The sequence below is a fragment of the Kogia breviceps genome, chromosome 8 (assembly GCF_026419965.1).
Source record: "Kogia breviceps isolate mKogBre1 chromosome 8, mKogBre1 haplotype 1, whole genome shotgun sequence".
Classification (NCBI taxonomy): domain Eukaryota; kingdom Metazoa; phylum Chordata; class Mammalia; order Artiodactyla; family Physeteridae; genus Kogia; species Kogia breviceps.
The window spans coordinates 34,661,991-34,675,100 of NC_081317.1; the positions used below are offsets into that span (position 1 = coordinate 34,661,991).

Below are 13,110 nucleotides of genomic sequence, written 5' to 3' on the forward strand. Positions count from 1 at the left end.
AAAATAAAATTAAATTAAATTGTAAAATATTTTCAAACTTAGTGTTGCTTTAAAAAATGTTCAGTTACTCAAGAGAGAATGACTTAGCAGAGGTCTTAAAGGAATCCCTTTAATTAATAAATAACAATTTAAATTCATATACACAGAGGCTAGTTAAGTGTTTGAAAGGATTTCTGAAATGTTTCACATTTTTTGCCTCAAAATATTTACGGAGTTTATTTTCCTCCCAGCTAATACCGCCCTTTTCTAAATTACCACAGATTCCAAAATAATAGCATCTGAATTTATGAAGATTTTTAATAATAGAGTCAGCATTTTATCTTTGCCACTTGGAAGAGAACACTGGCGTGAATAACCAGGAAGTCATGCTGACGAATCTTTGGGATATAATTTTCTTCTAGTAGTTCACTCATTTATGCATTCAGCAAATATTCATTTGTCTACTCTTTGCCAGGCGCTATGCTCATGATCTACTGGAGAGGTGAGAGATTAATGCAGTAATAATGCTCAAGAAGAGTGCTGGTCATAGGAGGTACATAATAAAAGTGAGTTGAATAAATATATAAAGTGACAGGTGGGTGGATGGACGAACGGATGAATTTATCTCACACATATCTTTCAGCTGAAAGGAATCCCAAGAGAAATTTAACCTAGTCTCTCAACTTTACTCTTGACATTTTTGAGCAGTATGGTCTGAGGCTTTCAGGAAACCGCAGATTTACTTCTGTGGTCTGTAGGCAGAAAAGAGGGAGACGTGATTTGCTGTTCCTAATGTTACCCTTTGAAATAAAAATAAAGTGTGTAAAAGAGATACCAAGTATAGTCAGCACTGGGAGCAGAGATGCTGGATGGGATCTATCTAGATGGGGCCAGGAGGAATTTCTGCTCATTAGAGCTCTGAGTCAGAATGCTGAGGTTAGGCGGTAAAAAATGGCATTGAACTAGCACTCAAGAAGCACACGAGAGCATCCACTGTATCACCAAGGTCAATCTTAGGTAGTGTATGTGCTATGTCCCAAGAAAATCTACAAAAGCAAGATGATCCATTGGTTGTTCAGTGGCATGTTTTTCAGTCTCCACATCTATGTGATTTTACAGTTTTCCTCATGAAATTAACTTCCAGTTGCATGGGATATCTTTTTGCATCCCTTCACCTTCAGTCTGTGTGTATCCTTACATCTAAAGGGAGTCTCTTGTAGGCAGCATGTGGATGGGTCTTGGTTTTTCATCCATTCAACCACTCTGTGTCTGTGTTGGCTTCTATAGAGATGAAGCAACAACCTTTCCCAGTTTTGAAGGAGTAGCCTCATGCAGGAGATGAACCTTGTCACTCAGCTCTGCCTCAGCTCCTGGTTGTCTCTCTAACCTTTGTGCTTGTGCAAGCAGCCTACTACAGTTAACCTACTACAGTTAAGTCCCCTGCGTATGAACGAGTTCCGTTCCAAGAGTGCGTTCGTAAGTTTAATTCGTTGGCAAGTCCAACAGAGTTAGCCTAGGTACCCAACTAAGACAATTGGCTCTATAGTACTGAACTGTAATAGGTCTGTCATACTTTTCACACAAATAATACATTAAAAAAAAAACAAAAAATAAAGAAAACATTTTTAATCTTACAGTACATTACCTTGAAAAGTACCAGCTATATCACTGCTGCTTTTACACTTGCTTCCAGACTTCCTGGGCTTGAACTAAAGATACTGTACTACTGCCCTCTATACAGTACTGTAAAGTACACAAAAGCACAACCACTTGTAGAAGATGCACACGATGTGACAATGTACTGTAGACACGTGAACTAACTTCGTGATTGGACACGCGAATGCACGTTTGCATCTTTGAAAGTTCGCAACTTGAAGGTTTGCATGTAGGGGACTTAATGTATGTATTTAACAACTCCTCATAGTTGAGGATGTGCTAAGACCTGTCACTGTCTCAAACGGGAGGCTCTCAGAACCTAGATTCAGGCCGACTGCAAGCTTGACCCTCAGGATCAGTTTTTCCTTTAAGTATATAGATATATACAGTCCTGTGGGACTGTAAGTGTAACCCCTGATGCCCACCAGCGTCAGAAGATTTGGAGGGGTCTCCTGGGTGGTAGCTGCTGAAAGCAGGGCCCCAAATGAGTGTGTAAGTTCCTTTTCTGGGTGATAGTGGTGAGCTAGCGTGAGGCGGAGGGAGAGCGCCAAGGGGTGCTACATTCTACAGCCTACGTTCCTTGAAAAGCAACTCCATAGGCCACTAAATGTGAGCCAGACCTGAAGCCAGCCCTTCAGGCCAAAACTCCAGGACAAGCAGAGACCTCCTTCATAGAAAGACTAAGGGTGTGTTTCAGTCCGTCGTCTATGTGGTGCCCTGGCGGTGGTAGCCTGTCAAGAACTACCTCTCTGATTGCCACAGTCCTGTGGGACCCAGGAATGCAAGCCGCCACCCTCCGCCTCCCCCACCTCCATCCCACCGCTAACCCCACACCCACCCCTTCCAACCCTGGCCAACAGAGCCACCAGATCAAGAAGCATCCCTTGGGTGGCAGCCACAAAAACCAGGGTGCCAGATACAAATGAACTTACTTACAAAACAGAAACAGTCACAGACTTAGAGAATGAACTTATGGTTAGCCTGGGGAAAGCATGGTTGGGGGGAGGGATAGATGGGGAGTTTGGGATTGACATGTACACACTGCTATATTTAAAATGGACAACACACAAGGACCTGTATAGCACAGGGAACTCTGCTCAGTATTCTTTAATAACCTAAATAGGAGAAGAATTTGAAAAAGGATACATGTGTATGTATAACTGAATCACTCTGCTGTACGCCCAAAACTATCACAATGTCGTCAATCAACTATACTCCAATATAAAATAAAAATAAAAACAGGATACCAGAGGTAAAAACCAGGGCACTGGATGCACGTAAAGCTTGCCTGCAGGAAACACTGGCACCCCGGAGCATGGCAGAGGGTGAGCATGAAGACAGCTCCCACCCTCAGAGGTCTCTGCAAGGGATCACAGTCAGCCCCAAGATGCATATTTAATCAGAAGCCTGCCCCTCGGGTGCAGTCAAGATGCTTAGCTAATAGGCCTCCTTCACAGAAAGAAGGAGCACCTGGGTCTGTGGCCTCTTGCTGTGCCCTGGGGGGCGGTACCTGTTTAAGAACTCTTTCGCCATTGGCCACAATCCTGTGGGACCCACAAGTATAAGCCCCATTGGCCACCAGAGCCATGTGATACAGAGGTTTCCCCTGACAGCAATCACAAAAATCAGGGTGCCAGATAGGAGTATGAGCTCTTTTCTGGGTGACACCAATTATTACGGTCTCAAGGGACCAGGAACACAGGCTGCCCTGTCCTCCAGAGGCATCCGCAGGTGGCAGCCACAAAAATCAGGGCAGACTTGTGTAAAAGCTCTCTTCTGGGAGATTCTGAAGCTCTGGAGCACAGCAGAGGGAGAGCATGACAATGGCGCCCACCGGTCCTCGTCCCCGGAGTGTTCCCGCAGGCTCCTAGGAGTATGTGTAAAAGTCGACACCTGCCTCTCAGGCCGCAACATGCTTATAAGAATTTATCATGCAGGTCTGCTCCTTCTCTTATTTTCCCTGTTTCAATGAATGGCACCACCCTCTATCTGCATGTCATCCTTAAATCCTTTTTCTCCTTCACTCCCGTGTAGAACATCAGTCACCAAATCCTACTGATTTTTCTTCTGTAATATTTACTAAGTGAATCTATTCTCTCCAGATCCCTTGCTCCCACCATTGTTTCAGCGCCCTTTGCATCTCACCTCGATTGCTTTCGTAACCACCTAAGTGGTCCTACTGACCCTTACCTCCCTCGTCCCCATTTTACATCACACCCAGAACGATGTTTCTGAAGCAGCAATCCAGTAGTTTTAACCACTGCTTAAAAGAATGAAACTATTTCCTATTTCCTTTAGGATAAATGCCACCAAACTCCTTACTGTGGATAATAAATTTTCATTTTATGGGTACTTGCTGACCTCTGTAGTCATCTCTCCTCACTCCTACTCCATGTATTTTAAGCTCCAGTCATAAAAAACAATTTATGGGCTTCCCTGGTGGCACAGTGGTTGAGAGTCCGCCTGCCGATGCAGGGGACGCGGGTTCGTGCCCCGGTCCGGGAAGATCCCACATGCCGCGGAGCGGCCACAACAGTGAGAGGCCCGCGTACCACACACACACACACAAAACAATTTATGATTCCCCAAATGCACTATATTTTCCTTCGTGTCTGTGCCTTTTTGCATGCTGTTCCCTCTGGCTAAAACAGTCTCACCGCCACATCCACCCCCTTCACCTGACGTGTTTCTACTTGTCCTAAAGTATTAGCTTAGATGTTCCTTCATGTCGGAATCTTTCCCCTCTCTCCAGTCTGCATTAAATACAGCTTTTACGTGTCAGTGGCATCCAGTGTTTATGTTTATCATAAGCCCTCATGTCCTTTTATTGCAATCATGTTTCCCTCTAAAGGAGGGAATTAAAATTTAAAAATTAAGGCTGGGACTTCTCAGGGAGCTTGGAGAAGGCACTCGAGAATCAGACAGGTTAAGCCTACCCCGTTTGTTGACAATCTTCCATCTTAAGATCCTAGAGGACCACAAAATTAAGGCTTCTAAAATCAAGTTTCTGAAGGAAACTTAGGTCACATATCCTTAGCACCAGCATAAAGTCTCACATATAATAAGCACTTTGTAAACATTTTTGAATGAGTGAAATAATGGTAATGGTTTATTTCACCTCAAAATATTATATATAGTCAAAGCTGTACTCAAAGGAAAATTAATAACTTTAAATACTTTAATTTAAAAAAAATCCAATTAAAATAAACTAAATATTAGCTCAAAGGTTTAGAAATTTCCACGTTGAGTTAGAAACAGAAGGAAATTTCTTTGATTTGACAACAGCTAACAGAAAACAAAAGCAAACAACGTGCTTAAGGACGAAACATTAGTAATGTTCCCTTTAAAGCTGGAAACAAGACAAATTTGCCTGCTGTAACATGATTCAGCATTGTTCTAGAGACATTAGCTAATACAATGCAATAGTTAATAGAAATTATAGGTATAAATATAGGAAAAAAGAGATAAAATTGTCATTACATATAAGTGATGTGATTGTTGACCTTTAAAAGAACCAAAATCATTTGAAAACTATTCAGAATAATAAACTTTAGTAAGATGATTAGATACAAGATAAAGACGTGAGTGTTCATTGCTTTCCTAATTGTCAGGAATAAACAACTATAAAATATACTTTAAAAGAGCCTGCTTACTATGGCCATAAAAAGTATAAGATGCCTAGGAATAAATCTATCAAGAAATATACAAGACCTACCTACATTGTGGTTAAAAGGTAAGTTCTGGAGTAAGCTGCATGGGTGTGAATCTCAGATCCAGTGTTTACTAGCTGTTGACCTTAGGAAAGTTTAACCTCTCCATGTGTTTATATTTGTAGAAGAAACTACAAAACTATATATATGCACTTGTGATTAGCACTTCTCTGTGTATTTAGGTTCTGAGCTAGTTTTGACTTGACTAACTTCCTCAGCTGTAACAGAGCTAACAATGACTGCTTCCCAGGAGTTGGGAATAATCGTGAGAAAGTGTCTCAGTGTTCATGGAGCATGTGTTTTGCCTCTTGTAAGGTGCATTGTAGATGTCATGATTAGAGCGATGCCATGTCTTTCTTGTCAGAAAGCCTTGCCATGTCTGCCATAGCCTCTCTAGCCAGAGCACCGCAGGAAGAAAGGACATCCTCAAAACCAGTAGCCCTGCTGGATCACTGGAGGCTGCCCCAGCTCTTAAGAAGGAAAGGAGTTCACCTCTGTGCTTTGTGACCACCTAGAGGGGTGGGATAGCGAGGGTGGGAGGGAGGGCGACGCAAGAGGGAAGAGATATGGGAACATATGTATATGTATAACTCATTCACTTTGTTGTAAAGCAGAAACTAACACACTATTGTAAAATAGTTATACCCAAATAAAGATGTTAAAAAAAAAAAAGAACGAAAGAAGATTCCTCTTAGTTTCACCTCCCAAAGCCCAGCAAACTGCTAAGACTTCTCAAGATGTGGGGGAAGAAATTCTTTCAATTCCTCACGCTCCTCTCTGTGTCCAGAAATGTTGCTTACAGTCTGCTCACCCCTACGTTGACCCAAACTTAAAATGCAACACTTCTTTTTGTTCCCTGAAATTATCCTCTTTCACAAAAGCAGGGATGAACAAAATCTACTTCCCTAAAGATTTTTTATTCCACCTGAAGGGAGGAACGTTGCATTGCCTTTTGCACAGCAAACCACTTAAACATCCATATTCAATACTTTTGTTTCCAAAAGGCTTCTTTGTGACAACCCACTGCTAGGAATTTCTCTCTGTGTCTCTGCCTCCACATTCATCCGGCTTAATCAGCTCCTCTTTTCCAACCACTCTCCCGTTACCCCCACTCAACTTCAAATTTCTCTCCCTTCCCAATACAGAGCAAGCCCACCCTCTTTGGCTCCTATTCCTTGACTTATATACATAAACTAACCCGGTGCTCAGTAGACCAAAGCCCTTTGCTTCAGCAGCATCCCCCACCTGCCATAGAGGAGCTATAGAAATAGAGCCGTTTTTCCTATTATATGTGATTAAACCCATTTCCTGACTTGTGGTCAAAATGCTAAATGGTATTTGCATATGTTCCTGTGGCCCTATTCTTAAAGGAATTTGCCTTTGTCATATTTGTTTTTCTTCCAAAGGTGTCCCTCAACCTAATGTAACTTGGTTGAAGAAAGGAGGATCTCTGAGTGACAATATTTCCTTGCTTTTCAATGGATCCCTGTTGCTGCAGAATGTTTCCCTTGAAAGTGAAGGGACCTATGTCTGTACAGCCACCAATGCTGTTGGAAAGGCGATGGCAACATCCATCCTCCACTTGCTGGTTAAGCGTCAAATTCTTGTTGTCCTTCAAGTGCTATAATATGTACAAAGTAGGACCTGGTTTGGTTGATTCTGGGGTCGAGGATTAAACAAGTGGACATTAAATGGTTTTAACTGTTGCTGCCACTGCCCACTCACAAACGAGCACTAAATCTAATACTGTCTTACCAGTTCTTCTCTTAGAAGGTTGTGACTTTCTTGCTGCTCCTTCTCTGCCTAAGAACGTACATTGGGATATAAACTCTCTGCCCAGAATCAAGATCCTTCATATCCCACCTTTACATCTGCTTAATTCTTTTCCCTGACCTCCACTGTAAGCTAGCACTAAACTATGTTCTAGGCAACATGGTTTCCTGCCCTGTGTTCCAAACCCCCTCCACACACACACCCCATGCTGCTTCCCTGGAAGTGTGGCTTCCATTCATATTGCTTACCCAGAAAAAGTGCTCATTGCACGTATACTACTCACTGCCTTTATCATGTTGCCCCAATACCTCCCATCCTGTAGGGCCAACTGATTCCTATTTTCTGTGTGAATCCGTCTCTGATTTTTTTGGACCTCTCCTTTCTGTGGTCTCACCCCTTGGTCCCTAAGTCCTAACACACATTGGTCTCCAATTGTTTCTTCTTTCATTTATGTCTCCTCAGCTAAATTGTGGGTCCCTTAATGGTACAGACCATGTCTAATGTTTCTTTTGCACTCCTAAGAATATAATAGAGTAGGAGGCACACAGTAGGTGCTCAACAAATACTAATCAATTGAGTCTTAAGACACCTTGTAGTGGGGTCAGTATTGTAATCTGGGGAAGGTCATTGCAGTGAGCCCCCGGCACAGGGTGAGAAGCTGACTTCTTCTGCTTTTGTCTGTCAGGGATACGATCTGGAGCTCACGGAAGTCTTGTCACCAGAATGAGCTTTAACTTGCAGGGGTTTGAGTACTCAATAAATAATACTCCTCTTTCCCCCACAGAGTTTGGAGGTGATTGAGAGTTAATCACAGAAGTCAGTTAGACTGACGTTAGGGATCATGTATTATTGTCCTTTGTATCTCCAGCACCTAACACAGGTGTTAAGTATTAAATGTTTCATAAATGAATAAAACTGAGTCACTGGCAGAACTGGTATGAGATTATAGAATCCAATGCCAAACTAAGAGGATTATGGAAAGAGCTTTCTCCATGGCTTTTCTTGTTGGCAGTTAGAGGAGCCCAGAGACATAAATAGATGGGGAGTTGGAATAGGTGTCATGCACAAAGCACTTTGATGTTCATGAACTCTTTAGATATTTACAATAGCACAGTGTTGGGGGCAGTAATCTTTTATCCCGTTGTATAAATGAGGAAACGTGCTACTCATTGAAAGTTTGTACTAGAGGACTTCCCTGGTGGCGCAGTGGTTAAGAATCCACCTGCCAAAGCAGGGGACATGGGTTCGATCTCTGGTCCGGGAATCCTGCATGCCACAGAGCAACTAAGCCCGTGAGCCACAACTATTAAGCCCACATGCCACAACTACTGAAGCCCGCATGCCTAGAGCCCGTGCTTCGTAAAAAGAGAGGCCATCGCCATGAGAAGCACATGCACCACAAAGAAGAGTAGGCCCCGCTCGCCACAACTAGAGAAAGCCCATGCACAGCAACGAAGACCCAACACAGCCAAAAATAAATGAATAAATGAATAAATAAACTTCTTTAAAAAAAAAAGAAAGCTTTACTAGAGCCCAAATATATAGTCATCTCTTTCAGTGTTCTCCATACTGCCCTCCCTCTCAGTGATCAGAAAGGCACTGGTGTACCTCCATGTGGCCCTTCCCAAAGAGCCTCTGTGGTCCTCTAGGATCTTAATATGGAATATTGTCAACAAATGGGGTAGCTTAACCTGTCTGATTCTCGAGTGCCTTCCCCAAGCTCCCTGAGAAGTCCCAGCCTTATTCCTTGCCTCTCCCCCTCTCCACTCATGAGTCTGTGTGGGTGTCTCAGTTCTGCCCTGCATGCCTCTTCTCTCAGAAGTCTCTCCAGTCAGGCAGCTCGTGACTTTGGTCACATGACTGAGGAATCAAGAATGTCTTACATCACACAATACACAGCATTCCTCCACCATCCTTCTGCTCTTACACTCATGCACTCCTCACCATGTGAGGTGCCCTATGAGACATCACCCTTCTTCTGTTCCCAAAGCTGTCTGCAGGGGAAGAGCCCTCTAAGCCCCAGCTGCTTCCTCCAGTCCCTTTTGGAATTCTGGTGAATATATTTTTTCCTACCTTGTTAGTTAGGCTATAAACCCTGAAAACATGCAGAGATGCTACATGTTAGCATAGTTGATAACTCTAACTAAGCCCCCGTGGCACTCCGCACACCCAGCCCCACACATAGCTCCCAGATCTGTGGGAGCCTGAGTGTCCTGGGACAGAGCATTCTATTGCAAAGGAATTATTTCCCAGGAGTTGTCGTCTTTCAGAACACCCAAGCTGGAACAAGAATTAGATAACTTCTAATTGGTAAACAAGTGTTCCTTTTTTTTTTGTCTCAGTACAACGACAGTCAGGCAGTAAACTTCTATTTCCCAAGGACCATAAACAGCATATGCTCCAGGCATCCAACACTGGAACCAACAGTAATGGGCCAACAAGAGAACCCTTACCTTCAGGTCTCTGGGATTTGGGTTTTTTGGGGGTATTTGCTGGTGGTAAGGCATGTGCTAAGAAAAGGACTTAGTTAATAGACCCTCCAGGGGCTTCCCTGGTGGCGCAGTGGTTGAGAATCCGCCTGCCGATGCAGGGGATACGGGTTCGTGCCCTGGTCCGGGAAGATCCCACATGCCGCGGAGCGGCTGGGCCCGTGAGCCATGGCCGCTGAGCCTGCGCGTCCGGAGCCTGTGCCCCGCAATGGGAGAGGCCACAACAGTGAGAGGCCCGCGTACCACCAAAAAAAAAAAAAAAAAAAAAAAAAAAAAAAAAAAAAAAGACCCTCCATGTTTTGCACTTTGCAATAAGTAAAATTATTCCTAGGCATCCAGCTAGCTTTTCCCTTCCCCCTCAACCTTCGGGGATTCAACTTTTATCTTCGATGTTGAACGTTTTTTTAAAAAATTCACTCCTGGGCTTCCCTGATGGCGCAGTGGTTGAGAGTCCGCCTGCTGATGCAGGGGACGAGGGTTAGTGCCCAAGTCTGGGAGGATCCCACATGCCACGGAGCGGCTGGGCCCGTGAGAGCCTGCGCGTCCGGAGACTGTGCTCCGCAACAGGAGAGGCCACAACGGTGAGAGGCCCGCGTACCGGAAAAAACAAACAAACAAAAATTCACTCCTGAGGAAGCCCACAGAGGTCATATCCCAAATCTGCATTATTATTGGTGGTAATGCAGACATTGGTTTTCTAGTTGCAAAACAATTGCTAACTTGGTAAATATTAATAGAAGGAAGATTTGCTAAGAACTATGCAATCAATTCTTTCATTTGTCTTCTTTCACAAATATTTTTTTCCACACATATCACTACTTGGTCACAAGAACCTGATCTAGGTATTTCAAGCTTGCAAAACTCCTTAGGAGGCCAAGGGAGAGAGGCAGAGTTAAGAAAATCAGAAATGTTTATGAGAAAAACGTGTAACTTTGTGGGTGTATTCATACAATGAAATATTATTCAGTAATAAAAATAAAAGAATGAATGACTGATATACAGGACAATATGGGTATATCTAAAAAACATTATGTTAAGCAAAAAAAGCCAAACACACAAGAGTACGTATTGTATGAAGTCCAAGAACAGATAGTACTGAGGTATATTAATAGAAATGAAGAAGTAGTTGCCTGAGGGGGGGGGATTGATTTAAAAAGAGGAAGGAGTAAATTATCGGGGTGATGAAACGTTATATACCTTGCTTTGGATCACGGTTACATAAGTGCATACAATTGTGAAAACTCATAAAACCACATGCCTGATATCTGAGCATTTTACTGTATATGAATTATACCTCAATAAAAAAATACATATTTTTTTTAAAGAAATGCACGTGTGTCCTGCCTTGAATCATCAAGGTGTCTTTGTGAAATGTGACAGACTAGAAAGAGTTAGATTTGGAGACAGATACACTGGGCTCCAATCCAGTCGAAGGACCTTGGGAAAGTCACTTAGCTTTTTTAAGTGTCCACCTCTGCAAGTAAAACTAATCTAATTCACAACATGGCCATAAGGATTAAATGGAAAATTGATGTTAAAGTGTTTAACTCAATACCTATCACCTGGAAAATTCTCAATAAACTTAGCTTTTTTTTTTTTTTTTTTTTTTTTTTTGCGGTATGCGGGCCTCTCACTGTTGTGGCCTCTCCCGTTGCGGAGCACAGGCTCCGGACGCGCAGGCCTAGCGGCCATGGCTCACGGGCTTAGTTGCTCCGCGGCATGTGGGATCTTCCCGGACCAGGGCACGAACCCGTGTCTCCTGCATCGGCAGGCGGATTCTCAACCACTGCGCCACCAGGGAAGCCCATAAACTTAATTTTTAAAATTTGTTTTAAATAAACTGTAATCCTGGGGGGGAGAGGCAACTAAAAATATATTCTCTTCTCCTTTGCAAATAATACCATATGCAACTTAGGACAAAAAAATGCAAAATCAAAAGGAAAACTGGGAAAACAAGTTAAAGAAATCAGTCCCTCTGTGAGGAAGCCTCTGGACACAGCTGGTAGCTGTCAATTATTTGATTATTACAAAAAAACTGGCATTTTCTGTGATCATACACAAATGTGTCATCATCGTGTCCTTCATCTTTTTACCATGTGTCAAAAGGGAAGGGAAAGGCTGCTTGGAATGGGGATTAAAGAAAAAACCGCTATAATTATTGGAGGGGGTCAGCTTCAACGTTTCTAAAGGAAACTCCCATTTTCATCTTTCTCGATGTCTCCAGGACAAATTATATATGCAGTTTCAGGACTAATCTGAAGTTTAGATTCAGAATTAATGGAAAAGTAAGAATGGAATTGAAATGCAACTTTAACATTTCTGGTTAATCCCTGCTCCCTGCTAAACATCTTTCATTTCTCGGCCTGATCCAGTTCGGAGAAATAGAATCCATTAGGGCATCCCCTGAGAGACCCTCCACTCTTGTCCTGTTGGCTCTGCTTGGAGAGTCCTGAGGAGCCAGCGCACTGCACAGGATACCTCCGGCTTCTCTCTGAGATTTTTCTGGCAGATCCAGCTGGTCTGCAGTAGCCCCTTTCCCAGGCTGTGGTCCAAGGGCCCCATTCTGGCTGCCATTCCCACCAGTTATTACAATAAGCTAGTTGAGGGAAAAGGAGATTTAAAGGACTCCCTTGCACTGTATGATGGCTTATTCTCAGTGTGATACTCAGAGTACCAGACAGGCAGCTAACCAGAAAACAGCTGGCGGTGGTCTCTGGCAGGGTTGTCTCCAGCCCCTCATCATTTCTCATCTGTCAAGACATTCATTTTCTTTCCACAGAGACCTTCTGGGAGCTTGATAGCTGGACACATTGTTCTGCCACTTGCGGCCACTTGGGAGCCCGAGTTCAGAGACCCCAGTGCGTAATGGCCAACGGGCAGGAAGTGAGTGAGGCCTTCTGTGAGCACCTCCAGAAGCCGATGGCTGGGTTCCAGCCCTGTAACATCTGGGACTGCCCCTCAAGGTATGTGTAGTCATCTCATCAGTACCAGGTTTTGGCTTGTTTTAAAATGCCCAGTCATTTGGATTTAATAACTCGACCACTATGATTTGCTTAGCATGTACCATACAAGGCACTCTGCTAAGTGCTTTATGTGGATCACTTCACAGTCACCTATGAGATCGATGTCGTTCATTTTCTATTTTACAGTTGGAACAACTCCCCTAGGCCTCACAGTTACAAGGGCCAGAATTCAAATTGAGATAGTCTGATTTCACAGCTTGTGCTCTTAATTGCTACCCATATCTGTTTCTTGTACTCACAGTGTATCTTAAGAGCACAGGGAAGCTGATTTCATGGGTTTACCCTGCAGATAAGGCAGTGGGCCAGATCATGGGAGGCACTAGCTAAAAGCACAGTTCCTTAGACGGGGTAAAACCATTACTAACCTTTCTGTGTCACAGACAACACAAAGCAGTGGTTTTAAAAATGTCCAAAGTCAAACCCATGATCTCCACCACATCTGATCCGTCGCCAGTGTTCCAGATCACATTGACAGCATCC

At 43.4% G+C, this 13,110-nt stretch overlaps 1 protein-coding gene across 1 annotated transcript in view; it reads left to right on the forward strand.

Annotated features, from left to right (window-relative positions):
* LOC131760787 (ADAMTS-like protein 3) overlaps positions 1-13,110 on the forward strand; it is a 122,196-nt gene that overhangs the window by 97,210 nt on the left and 11,876 nt on the right. Inside the window, exons 8-10 of the mRNA XM_067041060.1 lie at positions 6,752-6,940; positions 9,461-9,577; positions 12,387-12,570. Of these exons, the coding sequence (XP_066897161.1) occupies positions 6,752-6,940; positions 9,461-9,577; positions 12,387-12,570 (490 nt within the window). The remainder of the gene's footprint in view (positions 1-6,751; positions 6,941-9,460; positions 9,578-12,386; positions 12,571-13,110) is intronic.